Source organism: Cornus florida, unplaced genomic scaffold (assembly GCF_030987335.1).
Source record: "Cornus florida cultivar Cherokee Brave unplaced genomic scaffold, ASM3098733v1 CherokeeBrave_3.0.0_Hap2_Chr01, whole genome shotgun sequence".
In the NCBI taxonomy this organism is placed as follows: domain Eukaryota; kingdom Viridiplantae; phylum Streptophyta; class Magnoliopsida; order Cornales; family Cornaceae; genus Cornus; species Cornus florida.
In genome coordinates, this window is record NW_026775571.1 from 116,287,454 (window position 1) to 116,307,435 (window position 19,982).

At 36.3% G+C, this 19,982-nt stretch overlaps 2 protein-coding genes across 2 annotated transcripts; both read left to right on the forward strand.

Moving 5' to 3' along the window:
• The first annotated feature begins 871 nt into the window (after window positions 1-871).
• On the forward strand, window positions 872-15,952 carry LOC132316099 (homeobox-DDT domain protein RLT1). The gene is made up of 19 exons (XM_059814615.1): window positions 872-2,500; window positions 2,623-3,057; window positions 3,836-3,915; window positions 4,210-4,557; window positions 4,635-4,724; window positions 4,835-4,999; window positions 5,110-5,332; window positions 7,050-7,150; window positions 8,093-8,179; window positions 8,289-8,441; window positions 8,546-8,698; window positions 9,758-9,967; window positions 10,044-10,455; window positions 10,579-10,763; window positions 10,869-11,423; window positions 12,257-12,880; window positions 13,050-13,154; window positions 13,910-14,182; window positions 14,346-15,952. Exons 1-19 carry the CDS (start codon window positions 2,377-2,379, stop codon window positions 15,081-15,083), a joined length of 5,061 nt encoding a protein of 1,686 aa, XP_059670598.1. The 5' UTR covers window positions 872-2,376; the 3' UTR covers window positions 15,084-15,952.
• Window positions 15,953-18,781: 2,829 nt separating this feature from the next.
• LOC132316120 (uncharacterized) lies at window positions 18,782-19,475 on the forward strand. Its single transcript, XM_059814631.1, has one exon. It carries the CDS (start codon window positions 18,879-18,881, stop codon window positions 19,347-19,349), a length of 471 nt encoding a protein of 156 aa, XP_059670614.1. The 5' UTR covers window positions 18,782-18,878; the 3' UTR covers window positions 19,350-19,475.
• The last annotated feature ends 507 nt before the right edge of the window (window positions 19,476-19,982 follow it).

Genomic DNA, 19,982 nt, shown 5'->3' on the forward strand with positions numbered 1-19,982 from the left:
TAATAATAAAAATGAAATTGAGTAAAAAAAAAATTCATATACATTTTCATGCTTCCAATCCGAGGTAGCGAATGTCACAAGTGCTAAGAACGAGGGAAGAGAAAATTTGAGAATTTTTAACGAGACAGAGGAAGCTCTTTTTTTCTTTTTCTTTTTTTTAATCACACAGAGGAAGCTCTTTCAAAGAGAGGGTAATGCTGTGGAATCAGGATCCCCTCCTGGTGGAGGGAATCTTTTTGTTGGTACTGTATTACTAGTACATCGTAATAACGATGTATGTAGTTTCATAAGGAATGCAAAGTTGTTGCATAAATAATGTAAATGATTCATAAGCAATAGAAAGATATGATAGGACAAATCGATATAAAGACAAGGAAAGACACTACACGAGTATGTAGGTTCAGAGTTTACATTTTATTCTTTTATTTTTTTGTATTAATTTTTTATGGGCGGCTTGATGATCATGTTATCACCTTTTTCAGGATGCAAAAATGTAGAAGACAGGCAATAAAATTTGACATTTAGACATTAATGATAGAAGAAAATATGCTTTAATTTATTTTTTAAAAAATTTCTTAGCAAGTAGTTCATCTTTTTTCTGCATCAATGCGCCCCCTTCCCCCCTCTTTAAATATTGAATGGGTCGTGCATATGACGTTATTGGTATACTCATTCAATAAAAATGCATTATATTAATTTGTTAAAAATATTTTTTATAAATATCTTAGACAACTTTAATTGAATAATACATTTTTATTGTTTGAAGATACCAATATCTTCTCATTAGTCATTAGGTTCACTATTATCTCCAAAGATGGAATTTTTTAGTTTTTTTTTTTTTTTTTTTATCTCTGCATGAGAATTTATTGGATACCTGGAGGTACGCTACTGCCAAGGTAATATATATTTTTCCATATCTGTATGTGTATATTCATATAAATTATACAATCACATCTCATTTATTAGTTTTTAGTTATATATGTGTGGTGGAAATTTTTACTTATCCACCTTCCAACATATATATATTTTTTATTACTAAAATTCCATGCTTTAAGTTGGGAATGGAGAGAGAGTGAAAAAGAGGACATGGGTATTTTTTTTTTAGCAAAATAGTTAAGGTTTTGTTGGGGGTAAAATGACTCAAATAACCTTTATATTTAAAGACTAGAATTTAGAAGCGGAGCCCATTTGGGATTGTTTCTCTACTCTTTAAAAACATTTTTATTTTGAAAAATTGTATTTTGATGTGTTTGGTAACCATTATAAGCGCTTTTAATGGTTACCAAATTTAGTTCAGTAGAGCATTTGAATGAAGGTTATAAAACTGCGTTGGGAATAGAGGTTGAATATTTTAGGTAACTCTTTTTTATTAGACAATTTTATTCATTTTATTTTTTATAACAATAATTACACACATTCTTTAATAAAGTAATTATTATTAAATATGATAATATCATATTAAAGGATATTATTGTAAAATCAACAATAGAAGTATTTTAAAAAAAAATTGAAACACGCTCGTGACGTCAATACTTTGTCTCATAAAAAAAAGGGAAAATGGGAGGAGGTCGTCTGTTTTTCATCTAAAGTAAATCAATCAAAATCTGGACTCATTCATTCTTACCCATCACTGTTTAAAAAATGTATGTTACAGAACCAGCTAGCCCAACTCAAAGAAAAGAGGTGCAAGTCCAGTCCAGCCCAGTCCTATAAAAGGCAAAAATGTGGAACCCACAAAACATAAAACCCCTAAACTTGAAACCGATCGCCGCACCAGAAGATTCCAAACCACAAAACACAAGATTTCAATTGATTCAACCCAAAACAACGTAGAAAGAAAAAAGGTCCAACCGACCAACCAAAACCGCACAACAAAATCAAACACACACACACACGCACACACAAAAAACACAGAACAACACAAAGACGTGTATAATTCATTGCGGAGTAACATTTTTCAACACTACTCCACAAAATAGAAAGTAAAAAATAAACAATAATAACAATAACATGGAAACCACAAGCACAACCAAAACCAAAACCAAAAGGGAATGTTCGTTTGTTCCTCATCATAATTTTGTATTTTTTTCTCTTGTTTTCTTTTCTCTTGATAATTGTTTCTCTCTCTATATTTACACATTGCGTATATATATTTATATTTATATATTATATATCTCGTATCATTCGCTAAATTCTACTACATCTTTTCGTTTTTATTTATTTTTTGGTAAGTAGCCTAAATTCTAAATCAACTTCTCGCATGTTTGGTGTCTTCGATGTCACGACACAGATAGAGGGAGAGATTATATTATATATGTGATTTGCAGAAGCCCTAGTTTTCTGTGCTTTTCGATTTCTAGGGTTTGTTGATCTTCAATGGAGGCTGTTTCAGAAGGAGAGAACAATAGAAACAACAGCAGTCCATCTGATGGACAGAAGAAGCCCAAGCGTCAGATGAAGACTCCTTTCCAGTTGGAAACCCTCGAGAAAACATACGCCCGTATGTATAATTTTGTATATCATATATATGTTTCTGTATTCAATATCTATATATCTATATATGTTTTATGAATGTATTTATAAGGTCTCGATTGATTGTTTCTGGTTTTGTTGTTTGGTCAGTGGAAACATATCCGTCGGAGTCGACGAGGGCGGAGCTATCGGAGAAATTGGGGTTAACGGACCGGCAATTGCAGATGTGGTTTTGTCACAGAAGGTTGAAGGATAAGAAGGATGCGGCGGCGAAGAAGCTGCGGGTGGAGGCGACGGGTTCAATGGATTCTCCTAGACCGGAATTGATGGTGGCTGAGAGGGGTAGCGATCATGGGTCGGGGTCGGGGTCGGGGTCGGGGTCGGGGTCGGGCTCGAGTCAGTTTGATTATGGGGATGATGATGTGCCAATGGCGCGAAGGTATTATGAGTCACCACGGTCGGTAATGGAGCACACAGTGATAGCTTGTGTGGAGGCGCAGTTGGGTGAGCCATTGAGGGAAGATGGTCCAATTCTTGGGATGGAGTTTGATGAACCGCCACCTGGTGCATTCGGGATGCCTATAGGTATTTATGGCATGATGAAGTTTTTTAGATGATAAATTGATGTTCTTACAACCTCGGATTCTTTATTTGTTCTTAAATACCTTTCAAGTTTCTTCTCTTCTTCTTCCTTTTTTGTTTTAATTTGGTCCTCTTGGTTCTTCTATTCCATGTTTTTAGTATATTTATTTGTGTATAAAGTATAAACAAAATTGGAGTAGCAGCCTTTTTTTTTTTTGTTTCTATGGAGGCTTTCTTATATGGTTGTCCTCCTTTGTCCTTTTCGGGTCATGTGAAAACAGGCAAATGCTTTTTATGTAAGTGCTGCTAGAAGATTATGGTTTGCATTTTAGTGTATTTTTTTTTTTCAGTTGCTTGAAAACATTAAATTGAGGATTTTGCTTGTATAATCTATTGTTTCATCATACATCTCCAACTGGGTTGGCCTTATTTGTAATTATTGTAATATTTGTATGTTTGAGAGATCTCAATTTAAATGCTTATTGTTTCCTTAATCCTCATGATGAGACAAATTGTGGTTTTGATTGTGCTCGCTGCTGAAATATTTGTCTTCAAGGTCCTGTTTTTTGATCTGAACTCATTGATGATTTAGAAATCGAATATCATAGGGGGGATTTTTTTGTCATTCCTTGCTCAAGTTGTTTGCAATTTCCTAGCTGTTACATTGTTAGCATGTGGCATAAATCTTTCCTGGCTAATGTGGGTTGCTAACTAATTAGGATTTGAATTTCTTGTATGGCAAAGGTTGTTCTAACTTTTTTTGGTATTGCTTGTGGAGCAGTGACGGCAGAGCAGCTGGGCCAATCTAGGCGTCCGTATGAGGGCAATTTATTTGAGCAACACGATGCAGAGCCAATTGAAGTTCGTCTTTTGTTTTCTTTTTACAGATATTTTATTTCAAAATATACCCGGGCATTCTACACTCATTGATCAGATGTTTAATTAATTAGTCTCATTTGAAAGGGGTGGAGGGTATAAAACTATAGCAAAAATGTTAAATAGGATTTGATATATTTTTATTAGATTTTGGTGGTTTTATCTTTTCTGATGTTTATATTGTCATATTTTTAAAGGATATAACTCTTACTAAAAATAAATCTTCTATTTCCCTAGGCCACTTGTTTTAATTGCTTGAAGTTACCTTTTATCTTCCAGGATGCAAAGAGGGTTGTCCATGAATATGAGTTCCTTCCTGATGAGTCCAGTGTCAAATTTGATGCATATGGAAGACGTATCCCATATCACTCCTATGACTTGCCTGTTGATGCTCGCTGTGCCAAAACTCCATTATTTTTGTATGGAAATAAACGGTTGCACAGAGAAAACTTTGCAGCACCTACAAGGATTTATGACAGTATTCCACAAAGGGATTCTCTTGCAAACAGTCAAGCGGATGCTCCAGTTACTTCTCACCCAGTTTTGGGGCCAGAAAATTCAAATGCCTCATCTGATGGACGAATCTCCAACAAAGAAGATGTGTTGAGGATCGAGAGAAAACGCAAGGTACCCTAAAATAGTGGATGCATTTTATCAGAGATTTTTTTTTGCCTGAAATAATAATGTTTAGTTGCTTCTTGCAGAGTGTTGAAACTGGAACGGAGAGGAAAGTTGAAGCTTATGAAAAGAAGATCCAGAAAGAACTCCAGAAACAAGATAATTTGAGAAGAAAGGTTTAATCTATGCATCTCTGAAGCTTATTGTGAATTTCCCAAACAAGGAAAAAAGAATATTTTCTTGGCAACTGATATTTTGAATCTCCCCCTTCTTTTTTGTTCTAAAGAGAGAAGAGCAGATGAGGAAAGAAATGGAGAAGCAAGACCGTGAAAGGCGGAAGGAAGAAGAAAAGATGATGCGTGAAAGGCAGCGATTGGAGGAAAGAAATCAGCGTGAGGAAAGACGTGAAATTGAACGGAGAGAGAAGTTCTTACAGAGGGAGTCTTTAAGAGTAAGTTTGAGAACCTAAATATTATGTTATTATAGTCTTGCGGTATGCAATAATTAAATCCTCTTTCCCCCCGCTCCCTCTCCCTTTATCTTTTTCCTTTGCTTGTCCAGGCTGAGAGAAGGCGGCAAAAGGAGGAGCTTCGACAAGAGAGGGAAGCAGCAAGACTTAAAGCAGCTGTTGAGAGGGCAACAGCACGCAAAATTGCTAGAGAATCTATGGAGCTAATTGAAGATGAACGGTTGGAACTGATGGAATTGGCTGCTTCGAGCAAAGGGTTACCCTCAATAATTTCTCTTGACCACGACACTTTGCAAAACCTCGAGTCATTCAGAGGTAGACATTATTTGATATATTCCAGTAAGAACTTTCTATTTTTAATCTGAATCGTGAAATAAAATAAAAAATCACAAATAGTGCAAACATGTCGATCAATATATCAGATATGACGAGATGCAATTTGCTATTTACTTAAGATTTATATAATATCACGGATATACCAGAAAATATGGTGCTATATTGAATGCAAGTATGGTGTGTGTATTTTGTGTTAAAACATTATCATTTCATAGATGGGAACTTGGGATGTACAGCACATATATTGCATTGCAAGGTATATATTGCTATAGACGTGAATCATGTTATAAGCTATATGGATATGAGGGGAGATGTCTGAGCAGGTTACACATATCTATATAGTAACCTTGTGAATCAAGATGATGGAGCCATGGAGGTGGCTACTGTCAACTTCCACCACTTGGGAGTTTTGGAAAAAAGTTGTTGAAGAGTTAACAATTATCTAGGATTTGAAATAGTAGGTGGCAAAGTTGGACTTAAACTTCTCCATTCAGCAAGGTTTTTGAAATTGGGATCTTATAGTGGATTGACAGGGGATTAGAATTAGTTTGTAGGACCGGATCGTGAGTCATTGATCCTACAAATTGAGAAAGATATTAATATTTGTACAACTTAAGAATTGTAAAGACGACCAAGTCAAATATTCATGAAAGATGTGGAGAAATTAAGGCGAACAGTTGGAACTCTTAACATGTCTTCCAAATAATGTTCGGGTAATAACCGTCACAAAGTCACGCACACGACAAAATAAATAAATAAATAAAAAGAAAAAAGAAAAAAGAAAAAGAAAAGCATAAAAATCATTTAATTTGCATAGCATTAACTGTGATTTCATATTATATTAGATATGAAACATATATATATAAAATAAAAAAAAAAGGTTCATGAACATGGGGAAGAGAGCAAGTGTGAATATTAAGATTTGTTTAGATAAATTGATTGGTTGAAGTGAACTCAGTGACTTTTAGAGACGGGTGGGACAGTCGAATTTAATGGCTTGAAACGGTGTTATAAAAAAAATTATGGTTCTCTATATTATCACATATCATGGAAAAATAAACAACCAAAAAATGAAATGTAAAGAAAAGGAACAACAAGCTCATGCTAGTCAAATGAGAGATTGAATGGCCTAAGTTAGTTAAAATAATTTTTGGTTTGAAATAGGCTTGAAAAATAATTGCAAAGTTAAAAAAATAAAAATTATGACATGATTTCCTCTTTTAAGATTTCGATTGGGTATTGGTTGTTTAATAATATTACTTGAGTGTCAAGTCCTTATAAAATATATATATATATATATATATATATGAGAAATAAGAATCACATTATACGATTGTACAGTTTAGTTGTTAGTACTGGGAATCAACTCGGAGTCCACAATTTTGCAGTCATATAGGAATTTCACAAGGACTCGATTTTGTTGGATTTTTACGGGATCCAGATCCATTGAGTAATCCGGTCCTATTGAATTGTCTCTTACATCCCTATTATCTGGTTTCTTAATGCAATCATGAGCTTTTCTTACTCATTTACTTGTACTTTTTAAGGAATCGGTTTGACATCGTACATGTTGGGTAATTAATTTGTCAAAAAGATTGTATCTTATCTCTTGTATTTATACTTTTTCTTGTTTTCTTGTCTGCTACAATTAAACTGAAATCTTTCAAATAGCTGAAACAGAAATTTTGTGCTTCAGATCTTTTGTGTGCATTCCCACCCAAGTCTGTGCAATTGAAAAAGCCATTTGCAATTCAACCCTGGATCAATTCAGAGGAAAATATCGGGAACCTGCTCATGGTATGTCCTCATCTCCTTGTTTACTTGCTTATTTTTCATTTTTTTGATGGATGGGAAACTGAATGTGGAAAAGTATTACAAGAGAGCATCTCATGTACAAGGTGTTATTTGTTGCTCGTTGTAAAGGTTTCCTAATAAATCGTTCTACAAGTAAATTTTCATTTTCAACTAATAGTAATTCTAAATTTTAAGGAGACACTTTCCTTCGAGTTCTTTTAATGCAAACTTAATGTAAAACTTTCTACTGTTTGTGGGTAACCTGATGGATAATACTTTTATAATGTTGGAAGCATACGTCAACTGATTTGGCTACATGTATAGCTCTTGCAAAACTTTCTTCTGTTTTGTGGGTCAGCTGATAGATAATACTTTTATGATGTTGGAAGTATACGTTAACTGATTTGGCTACACGTTTAGCTCTTGCTGTTAACATGAACGCATGTATAGATTATACATGCATCTCCATGGGTAGAAGTTTGTGGGTTCCTTAGGTTCCACTTTCGTTTTTTGTATTAGGGACGCGTTCCCCTTTTGAACACTTTTCTAATAGATTTTTACTTATCAAAAAAAAAAGAAGAAGTTTGTGGGTTCATTTAAAGCTGAATAATGGTGGATATTATCCAACTATCCAAGTTGAAACTGCAAAAAGTTTTAATTTTTTCTTTTCGGTAGTTAAAAATGTTTAAGTTTCATTCACTTGATCTATTATGTATTTGCCCATATATAGTGCATCTATATGGTTAATGCTGGAAATGACATATCTGGTTAATCTGACTCAATTGTGAGTGTGTTTTCTTAATTTAAATATCATTAAGTTCTGAATGTGATGCTCTCATGTTTGTTTTGTTTCATTCAGGAGACAAGATTAGTTAATATTGTTTCCCTCTCTCTCTCTCTCTCTCTCTCTAATGCTTGGCATTATGATTTTTTTTTTTTTCTCAGGTTTGGAGATTCTGTAATACTTTTGCTGACATTCTTCAGCTTTGGCCTTTTACTCTTGATGAACTTGTTCAAGCGTTTCATGACTATGTGAGTTCTCTTCGAGGTCTTTGCTTTAAATTATCTACAGACTTATCTGATTCTCTTTCCTGTTCCTGTCTCTTTTTTGGTAATTCATATTGTCACATTAATTCTTCAGGATTCAAGGTTGTTGGGGGAGATACACATTACTCTTCTGAAGTTGATCATAAAAGATATCGAAGATGTTGCAAGATCACCCTCCACCGGGTTAGGAACAAATCAGTATAATGCTGTTAATCCTGATGGTGGACATCCAAAGATTGTTGAAGGGGTAACCTCTGCTTTAGATACATGTAATTTTGTAATCACAGCTTTTGGCCAAACACTTTCCTTTGTGACGCTCAATTTTCTGTTGGTTTTGACTTTCTGTGTCAGGCATATCTTTGGGGTTTTGACATAAGTAACTGGCGGAACCACTTAAATCCATTGACATGGCCAGAAATATTTCGACAATTTGCGTTATCTGCAGGGTATGGGCCGCAATTGAAGAAAAAGAGCATTGAACAGGCACATTTTGATGATGATGAGGTGATTCATTTTATTATTTTCCTTCTTGTATCTATAGCATTTATTGCTTTCTTTTTCTTGGCAAATCTCATTCATTACATTACTAAGACTAGGATCTAGTAATGTTCAGCATATATTTGTGTCTGGAACTATGGACTGCCAAGTAGTTTTTACTGGGTTGGATTTATATATATAATGTATGCCAATGAATATTCGTATCAAATTACATAGCAATATCAGATGTTTACGATCTCCTGAAATTCGTATCTTATATGTTTTGTTGTGTTTCTAGTCTTCCTATCTCAGCAGTCCGTGTGGGTGGGACCACCACTAAGTAATGGTTTTCTTTTCCAGTGTTTTAGTTTGTATAAAAGTTGAAGGATAATCATAATAGTGCTAAATATGCTGTTTAAGAGATTTTGGAATTGATTATCTGTGGTAGATGTCAATTATTCTGTGCAAAGTTCTGATCAATATTAGTGGTCTCACCAGTCGACACCTGTTAGATCTTCTGTCTGAGATGTTGCAGTTTGACTTAATTTCTCTATTACTTTCGTAAGAGTATTTTGGCTGACGTCATTTATATAAAGTATCTGTTTAGGAATGTATACAAAGACAAACATTTTTGAATTGGCTGGGTATAATTGATTTTCTTCAAATGCATTATTATCAGTTATATCTATTAGAAAGCAGAAACTGTTTGATATTTGAGTCATTCCGTGGTAAGACAGACTTGACTATCGAGCTGATTGTCTTCCTTGATGCTTCTCTGTCTCTTCAAAAATTTATTATTTAAGATGTATTCAGATTGAATAATCTTCACACCCTGAAATGTTAAAGAGTTTTATCCAATATGATTCAAATAATAATCTTGTACAGGCATTCTATCTTCAAATTGAACTATGTAGAAGCTTTGCATTATCATATATTGTTTACTTTTAGCATTCTTATGTATATTCAGATATTAATGTTTATTATCCACAGACAAAGAACATTGATTCCCCCACCCCCGCCCCCCCCCCCCCCCCCCCCCCCCCCCAAACCAAATTTTTAATGACACAAAAATATTTGTTTGTGTAGGGTAAAGGATGTGAAGATATAATTTCCACACTACGCAATGGTTCAGCAGCTGAAAATGCAGTTTCAATAATGCATGAAAAAGGATTTTCTCTTCAGCGCAGATCTAGGCATCGTTTGACGCCTGGAACAGTCAAATTTGCGGCTTATCATGTTCTTTGTCTTGAGGGAAGCAAGGGCAGAAATGTCTTAGAACTTGCAGACAAGATTCAGGTAAATTATAAATTTGTACTGGATTGCTGTTTGTACCATACACCCTTTTCCTAACTCATTTTTTGTTTGTTTTAAGAAATCTGGACTTCGGGACCTAACAACAAGCAAGACACCAGAAGCCTCTATTTCTGTTGCTTTGTCAAGGGATACTATTCTTTTTGAAAGAACAGCTCCTTCAACTTATCGTGTACGCCCTGCTTTCAGAAAGGATCCTGCTGATGCAGAGGTTATACTTTCAGCAGCCAGAGAGAAAATACAGAAATACAAAAATGGATTCCTACCTGGGGATAATGCGGATGATGTTGAAAAAGATGAAGACTCTGAATGTGATGTTGCTGAGGGTCCTGAAGTCGATGACTTAGGTACTCCATCAGATGCAAACAAAATCATCAGTCAATGTAATGGAGTTAGCCCATACTCAGCAGATAAAAAGGAGAATTTTGGCAATGATGATGCATTAAATCTGCAGAATGAGGTTGACAGCGCTGGTAAGGATTTTCCATTGTTCTTCCTTGTTTGGTGCTATATATTTGTTGTTCCTTTACAAGAGGCTCCAAGGATGAAAATACCAAGTACTCCAATTGATTAGTTTATTGATGTGGTTTGTGAAGGCATTGATGCAAGTAATCCTGATAAAGGAGACACAGAGATTGATGAAAGCAAATTCGGTGAAGCATGGGTTCAAGGACTTACAGAAGGGGAATATTCTGATCTCTGTGTTGAGGAGCGTCTGAGTGCTCTTGTTGCCTTAATTGGTGTTGCAAATGAAGGAAGCTCTATTCGTGCTATTCTTGAGGTAACTTTTCTTTATAAATGGTTGAATGGCATATTTCTAAAAAGGAAGAAAAAAATTAAATGATTGTTTGACTTCTTCTGTTGTCTGATATTGGAAATTCTTCAGGATCGTTTGGATTCTGCAAATGCTCTGAAGAAGCAAATGTGGGCAGAGGCACAACTAGATAAAAGGCACATGAAAGAAGAGAACCTAACTAAGTTTCATTGTTCTTTTATGGGGAATGAGGATGAAACAAAAGTTACTTATTCTGTTGCAGAGGGTAGTGAAAGCTCATTACCTGTTGTTAATAATAAAAATGGTGAGGCATCTCTTAGCATTGCAGTAAAGGAAGAGCCTTATATTGGGGCAGACAATTTTCAGAATCACCTTGATTCTTTGCCTGCTGAAAGGAGCTTGGTGGCACATGATGCCTCTGTGGGTCAGATTACTAATCTTCAACAAAATGGATATACTGCAGAAAGGTCACGTGCACGATTGAAATCTTACATTGGCCATAGAGCTGAAGATACTTATGTATACAGGTCCTTGCCACTTGGTCAAGATCGAAGACGTAATCGTTACTGGCAATTTGTTGCATCTGCTTCTCAACATGATACTGGCTCTGGCAGGATCTTTGTTGAATCACCTGATGGCTATTGGAGACTTATTGATTCTGAAGAGGTAGTCTATTATGGTTCTATTATGTTCTTTACAATATGTTGAATGTTTATTAAAAAAAAAAAAAAAAAAAAAAAAGCCTCTTTTTTTACTGATGAACCCAGGAAAAAGTTAGAGTCTATTAAGCCTCACTAATCCATGCCATCATCAAATCGTTAGTTTAAACTTGAAAAAAAAATCCACAAAGGAAGGGGAAAAAAACTTCCTCGTTCATTGCTATTGTATCCTAAATAATACTGAACTATAATATGCAAATGCAACTTGCATAGTAATTTTTGGTACACCATCACTATTTTTCCAAGTATAATTGCCTGACACTCCAAAAGACACTTCACATAAGTTTGGCATTGACATTTGCCAAACAAGGATTTGGACCTCTTGTGATATATGTTGACCACATAAAATGTTTTGAATGACAATTTTTTTCTTTTTTTTAGTCACTGGTGTAATAATGTTGAAAGTGGAAATATTATGATAATAGTAAATAAGGATTACATGTTTCTCATTTATGAGTATATGAAGATGCATATATTTTATTGTTTACTTGGTAACACCTTCTTGCCGAAACTCCTTCCTTAGGTTTAAAGAGTAGTTCATGGTTGTAAGTGGCAAGATTCTTAATTCTTGCTGTTCGCACTTCCTCTCTTTTGTTATGGAGTAATAATTAAGAAAAAGAAAGATGAGGTGTATGATGAACTTCATACATGTGTCATTGTGGGTGTAGTAGCTTACATTAAGTTCAAATATGCGCTTCATATCCGTTCTTCATAATTGTATGTCTATAATGTTTTGCATATGTTATTAATCTGTGTCTCATTTAATTATTCTAAATGCAGACGTTTGATGCTCTTTTGACATCTTTGGATTCCCGTGGAATAAGGGAATCTCATTTGCACATTATGTTGCAAAAAATTGAGACGTCCTTTAAGGAAAATGTTCGAATGAACTTGCAGTGTGCTAGTATAATGGACCAAAATGGAAGTTGTGTTGGAAATGACGCTGCTGAAATAGGTTCTAGTCCTGCTTGTGCTGTTAGCACTGATAGTCCTAGCAGTGCAGTATATGGTTCAAAATCTGATACGATGGAGCCATCGTCATCTTTTAGAATTGAGCTTGGGAGGAATGAAGCTGAGAGAAAGACTGCTTTGAAAAGATATCAAGATTTCCAGGTGTGGATGTGGAAAGAATGCTTTAATTCATCAGCTTTACATGCTATGACATATGGGAAGAAAAGGTGCAGACCGCTATTGGGAATATGTGAATTCTGTTTTGACTCTTATGCATCCGAAAACAACCATTGCCCTTCTTGCCATAGGACATTCGACACGTTTGATAACATGTTAAGAGTTTCAGAACATGTCATCCCATGCGAAGAGAAAAGGAAAGTAGACCCTGATATTTCAGATTCTTCTCATCCTTTGAGGATCAGATTACTCAAGGCTCTCTTGACTTTCATGGAGGTGATGAGGAAAATTACTTTTAAAAGTTTTTTTAAATTTTTTTTTTTATTAATATATATTTTGCTTTCATATTTTTGTGTTAAATTTAATGTGTTGCTTTCTGGGATATTGTGTAATGGTTGGTGTTGATTAATTTCGCCCTAGATATTTACATTTTTTAGATTGGCAGGTTTCTGTTCGGCCCGAGGCTCTACAATCATCTTGGATAGAAAACCATAGGATGACATGGGGTATAAAGTTGCACAATTCATCATCCACTGAGGATCTTCTACAGGTTTCCATACTTCTTAATCATCTTTCATACATTTGGTATTTTCATTACGTCCTGAACCTAATCTATGGGAATCAGTTGTATGAGTTTGATGGCCTTTAGATTGGGGAGGATGGCCAAATTATTTTTGGATGGAGTTGTGTTTGATTCAAGCTCGCATTGTTTACATTATTGTTATGCCAATGAGTTATTGGTAACGAGGGTCTATGGTTTGGTGCACTAGTAAAATGCTTGGGCTGTCAAGCTCGATAACACGGGCTCGAATCCTGAAGCAGCCACTTAGCACAAATTATGCCAAAGGTTAGGTCTGGATCTTGTCCACTCCTCCCAGCACCCTTGATTAATGAGGTTCACACTGAGTATTGACCCCATTAGCCATTAGCAATTGACTTTGTTTTCAGTATATGGGATATGATTTTTATGTCAATTGCTAGGACTTGCAATTTATAATTTGTGAATGCTAATGTTTCTTTGCAAAGTAGGCAATTCTTTTATATGGTTTGGGTGTTACTAGTTGGAATATGATGATAGTACTGTATGTGGATATATATACTAAAATGCCTTGTCACGCTGGTCAAGTCCAGTACGGATTTTATGTATTTCAACATGGTGTGTCATCCATTGACAATTATTATTGTTGATATGAGTGAGGTCGGTCCTTCCATGGTAGAAGTGAAAGAAGAAAAATGTGCCTTATATCTTAGTTACTGTGATTTTTTTGAGAAGCAGTTGTGAATGTTATACAATTTATATTGCAGATTTTGACTCAGTTCGAGGGTGTCGTAAAACGGGATTTTTTATCATCAATCTTTGAGACAACGGAGGAGTTATTGAGCTCCTGTCCGCCCTCTGCAAGGTCTGTATGTGATCCTTATAGTCTTGGTTCAGTTCCTCGACTTCCTTGGATACCGCAAACTACTGCTGCTGTGGCTCTGAGGCTTTTGGAGCTTGATTCGTCCATTTCCTACGTACCCAATCAGAAAGGCAGGCAGCTTGAGGTTTCTAATGGCAAGGGAGCAGAAGATTACACAGTTAAGTTTTAGTTTCTTTCTTATTACTTGTGGTTATTTTCCTCAAGAAAACCACCACCCTTCCACTCCCCTTCTCTGTGTACATTATGCTCAAATGATTGTTCCTCCAGCGTTCTTGTCTTCTTAAAATACATATTTTTCTAACTTGTTCCTTTATTTACAGAAGCTTCCATTGGGAAATATGCAAGAGGCTAAACCAACAAAGTTGTACGTGGAAGAACATATGAAAGAAGATAACTGGGGTGACCTGGGTGGCGTACGCAGCAGCTCTGTTTGTAAGCAAGTAGTTCGTAGGAGAGGAGGCGGTCACGGCCGTGGACGGTGGCAGAAAAAAACTGCTGGTTCTATACCAGAATCTGGCAGGAAAAATGCTAGAGATTATGGGACATTAAATCAAGTACTTAGACAGCAGGGAAAAGCACGTGGACAGAGAAGTGGATGGGGTCGCCGAATTGTTAGGAGGAGAACAGACAAGAGAGCTGTGGAAGAGACCCCGCCATGTAATTTGGATGACATGGAAAGCCCTAGCAATGCTGGGGAATCACCAGGAAACTCTGGTAGGGACAAATGGGTTGGTGAAGAAAGTGTGAAATTACAAATTGAGGATGCTAATAATAGTTATAATGTGGATGAAATTGAATCCGATGATGATGATGCTCATGCGATGAGTTATGAGCATGGGAAATGGGAGGCAGGTTTCAATGTTGCTTCTAACAGAACAGCGGATATTATGGGAATGAGTGACGAGGATATGAATGATACTGAAGATGATAATGGTTATGAAGAGGATGATGCAAATTTGGAGGTTGATGTTGATATGGATGACTATTCTGATGGAAATGGGGATGGAAATGAGGACGAAGGTGTGGACACTGAAGTTTCTGAAGATTACAGTGATTGATGTCATAAATTTTGAAGGAATGACGGATGCATTGGAATCAAATATAAGCTGGTTGCATTTTTGATAATTCATTAAGTATTGTTCGTTTCAAGATGGGGGTTCACTGGTGGCTGCTTGTGTGTATAATTTAGAGGGAATATTAAAACACCACAGCTCTTTGCTATTCCGGCTGATTGAGAGGAGGGCCACAAATGAGGGGAAAAGGCAGGCAGGGTGAGTCTCCAGATTTACATTGCAAGCATCCTATGTTTTTCCATGATGAAGTTTCATCAACTTGTGTTTGCAGATTTTGTTATCACACGTGTAGCAAAATGTCATCTTCATCGGGAAGACAGCAAGATAATTTAGGAAAATTTTCAAGTCTTAAAAGTTCTCTCAACCCTCGAGTGTATACAGGTATTACAACAGGGCTGTCAAAACTAGTTGTGCTCAATCCTCTGATCAACAATACACAGGTGTTTGCACATTCTTGTGCAGTGTGTAGAGTTCTTGGTTTGTAAAAATGTGACCCTATACCCAAACCTCTTCTGACCCCATTTTCTTGTTTGAAAAGCTCCAACAAATTCCTGATATGTGGGTGCGGGTGGTTTCTAATTTTTCTTTTTCTTTTTTTTTTTTTTTTTTTTTTCGGTTGTTTGAAAAGGAAAAAAGAATAGTAGTTCACTCTGAATGAGTCCATGGAAGGGGTGATGCAGCCTGTGCCATCTCTACGCTGATGGGCATTTTTGAGAATTTCATAAGTTTGCTAGTTTAGGGATTCTTTGCTTAGTCAGGCGACTGTTCGCAATAAACTGAGAATTCGAGGGATTCCTTGTATTTTAAACTATGTTCAATCCCCCTAAATTAATAAAAGATTGATGTCAAACCTATTTTTTGTCTGGCTTGTGCAACTTGATGTGATATCCTTGTCTAAAACCTTTTCAGGCTCATTTTAAAATAAAGGGAATGGATGGAAAGGTTGTTTTATTATTATTGTTATTTTTAGGGTAAAATGCAAAAAATTTCTCTGAATTATGAAGAAGCTTGCAACTAACTCCCTGAACTATCAAAAATGCAAGAAACCTCCTGAATCTTGCCAAAAAAGTTGCAGATCACCCTCTTTGGTAACCGGCCGTCCAAAAAATGAGCACGTGATTCTCACGCGACAGACAAACTAAATTTTTTGGACAATGATGCCCTTCTATATATGAAAATGCCAAATTGTCCAATAACCCAATACCATTGTCTACGACCACCATCGTCGTACACAAGTCAATTGCCACCACCCCAATCCCGTACACAAACCCAATTGAACCAATAAACAAACCCATCCGCCACCACCATCACCAACCACAACCCAACTTTCTCTCCATCAAACCCATCACACACTGTGAAACCCAATCGAAACCCCACAAACCCACTGCCACCACCCCACTTCCGCCACTACCATTACCGCCACCTTACACATATAATATACACACAAACACACACATATATCCTCTGGTGCCGCCACCGGTGTATCGTGCTTGATCGAAGAGGAATTAGATAGTTATACACACAGATATATATATATATATATTATACACACCACCTCCAACATCAGCAAGTATGTCGGTGCAAGAGACTGTGGCCGGGCAGGCGCAGGAGATGACGACAGCGAGATCCTGGCAACGAGGAAGATGATTTCGGTTTTGAGCTGCCACCGAGTTACGACTCGCTTAGTAACTCGTCCCAACCCAATGGATCTAACGCGTCGACTCCGCATCGTCCGCCGCCTTCAGTTTCTGAAAATACACCGGAGCAATTCGTCATAATCAAGTTTTGGATTGAATATGAAATGAGAAGCTGAGATTTTCAGGACAATCGTCGCCGTCCATGGTACTGGAATCGCCGCCGTCATTGGTGTCGCCGCCAGATATGGTGACTTTGGTATCGTCGCCGTCCATGGCGATCCATCTCCTCCTCTAGCCTCAACCCTCGTCGCCGCCACCACAATAACACCACCACCTAAACTAGATCCATCTCCTCCTCCGATCACAACCCTATTCGCCGCCGCCGCCACCATAACAACACCACCACCTCCACTAGATCCACCTCCGCCTCCCACCTCCGCCTCCCACCTCAACCCCCTTAGCCGCCGCTGCCACAACAGCACCACCCCCTCCACTAGATCCATCTCCGCCTCCCACCTCAACCCCCTTCGCCGCCGCCGCCACAACAACACCACTACCTCCACTAGATCCATCTCCTCATCCCACCTCAACCCCCTTCGCCGTCGCCACCACAATAGCACCACCACCTCCACTAGATTCATCTCCTCCTCCCACCTCAACACTCTTCACCATCGCCCTGATTTTTTGTTTTGTTTTTTTTTTGGGCCTTGCAAGTGTTTATGGTTGGTTGTAGAGAGAGAGTGAGGTGTTGGGCGAAACTGTGCCCTTTTATAACAAGGGTAAAATAGTCTTTTACTTTTTCGATAAGCTAATGGGGTAAACTGCAACAAAACTATAGTTCAGGGGTTTTTTTTGTAGTTCATGGGGTTTCTTGCAATACCCTAATAGTTTCGGGGGAGTTTTTACATTTAACCTTATTTTTATTTTATATATAAAAGATAGATAGATAGGAAATAGGACTATTATTACTCCGTATTATTTTTATTTAAAGCTTGGTTATCTAAAAACTAGGTTGGTTATCTAAAAACTAAGAAGCACAGACATTTTTACAAAAGAGCCGTATGTTGTACTGGTATCGGACATCGACACTCCTCGAAGGACATTTTTAACATAAATTTACCCAGTAATGTTGAAAATAATATGAATACTATCATGACAAAGTGGTGAAATAATGGTATATATATGATATAATAATTATTACAATAATGACATAATTTTATTTTCTAATTCATTTCAAAGTAACTCTTACTATAGAAATTATAAATGAATTAAAATTTTATAATAATAATAAATTATATTATTATGTAACCGTGTTTACGCCGTACCCATGTCGACATATTCGTATCGTATCGTGTTCATATACCGTGTCCGTATTCGTGTCTGTATTACATGGTCTAAAAGTGGTAGGAAATTTATTAAAATAATATATATATATATATATATATATATATATATATATATAGTGTTATCATGTTTGGAAATATATATATATATATATATATATTTCCAAACATGATAACACTCATTTCTTCATTTTTTTTCTTTTCTTTTGGGATGTTAACAATATTCACTATTTTTCTTTTGTTTTTCTCCCATTTGGTTTATACAACATAACATCAGAGTTTTATGGATATGGTGTAGATCAGACGGATGATGGAAAAGAGTGGGTAAGGGAGAGGGAAAAAAAATAGATGTTTTAGTGGTGGTTATATACAATTTTTTTTTTTTTAAGTAATAAAAATAAATTGACTTTTTATTTTGATGTCAAAATAGGTAATGGGTCGAGTTATTTATTTATTTATGTATAGGTATTCAACACAGAGCGACAATGGCAATGATTTTAAATAAGTTTAGGAGGAGATTTGTCAAAAACATAATTCAGAGAATTATTTGAAAAGAAGAAAAAAAATTTGTTCAATGGATTTTAATATTTATTGCATTTTGTATGTTCTTTTATTTCCTGAACAAAAAAACTTCCAACCAGGAGGAATAAATTGGTGCTCAATAAAAATAAGGGATGTCACTAATTAGTTTTAACTTTTATACTGACACACCTCAGCCACAACCTTCAATCTCTTCAAAAGGACCTCTCCCTTCATCAGAAATTCAGAGAAGAAAACAAAAAGGCGGTGATGATAATGAAATGGAGGAAACAACGTGGGAGCAAAAACTCCAAGCCCTAACCCACACACTAATCAACCCTACAAACACACCTGAATCCCTCTACTCTCAATTCTTCATCTCCACACAGCTCCCTTGCTACCTTAACTGGGACTACCACCCACCTATCTTCTGCCCTAAATCACCAAACACCTTCCCCTCTCTACATCTGAGATGGGGCTTCTCTCTCTTCCTCAAAAGGGTTTCAAGATTTGGGGTCCCACAGACCTCATGGAGGTCCAAGTGCCCATTCCAACAGCCCCCACCATTGATTCTTGCCAAGGGAGTGGAGGAAGCTCAGTGGGGTGAAGAGCAGAAGAGAGAATATGTGAGGAAGAGGATGAGAAGGAAGCGCCTTGGGAGTGATGTCCATCCTTTGATTCCAATCTTGCTCCCAAATATCTTCTTGTTCTCTCTTCTCTTGTGGAATCCATTTCCACAGTATGATTCCTGAATATATATATATATATATATATATATAGCCAATGGAAGCCCCTTGTATTTTTTCATTTTATCTCATAACATGAATTGGTGAAATGTGAACCAAATTTGCCAATACTACAGTGATTTCTGATTACTACCTCTGAATTGTTTACTGGTAGAGTGTTTCTGGCGACATGAATCCCATATTTTTATTATGTTCTATTTAAGGTTGATCACTCCTCTTTTATCCGAGTTGGAACCGACTGAAAATATGAAGTTAGCTAAGTGTCGCAAACTATATTATAAAAAAAGGTTGGTCCATTGAGTTATTTAGGTAGAAGCAAAGAAGAACATTGAGTTAAAACATAGTACAAGATAGAGGTCCTACCTTTGTTTTTTCTCTTGTTCAAGTGTACTGTATATTGGTCATAAATGTTGGAGTAGAGGCTAATATAATGTACATTTGAGTTGTGCTAAGCATAAACACGGGTTGATTGATGAGACTATTTGAGTTCAATCATTGATCACCTAGATTTTACTGTAAAATTCACATGATTCATTTTGTACAATAATTCAGGGGAAAAATAAAAATAATAATAATAATAATTTGCACAATAATTCTGTAATATTTTTTTAAAGAGTTTTTCTTTTAGTTTATTTATTT

Bases quoted from the DNA above. Each gene is read 5' to 3' on its own strand.
- LOC132316120 (XM_059814631.1), top strand. From the start codon at position 18,879: ATGGAGGAAACAACGTGGGAGCAAAAACTCCAAGCCCTAACCCACACA.
- LOC132316099 (XM_059814615.1), top strand. From the start codon at position 2,377: ATGGAGGCTGTTTCAGAAGGAGAGAACAATAGAAACAACAGCAGTCCA. The intron at 3,916-4,209 runs GTTCGTCTTTTG...TTTATCTTCCAG, and splicing joins ACGATGCAGAGCCAATTGAA to GATGCAAAGAGGGTTGTCCA. The intron at 10,764-10,868 runs GTAACTTTTCTT...GAAATTCTTCAG, and splicing joins CTATTCGTGCTATTCTTGAG to GATCGTTTGGATTCTGCAAA.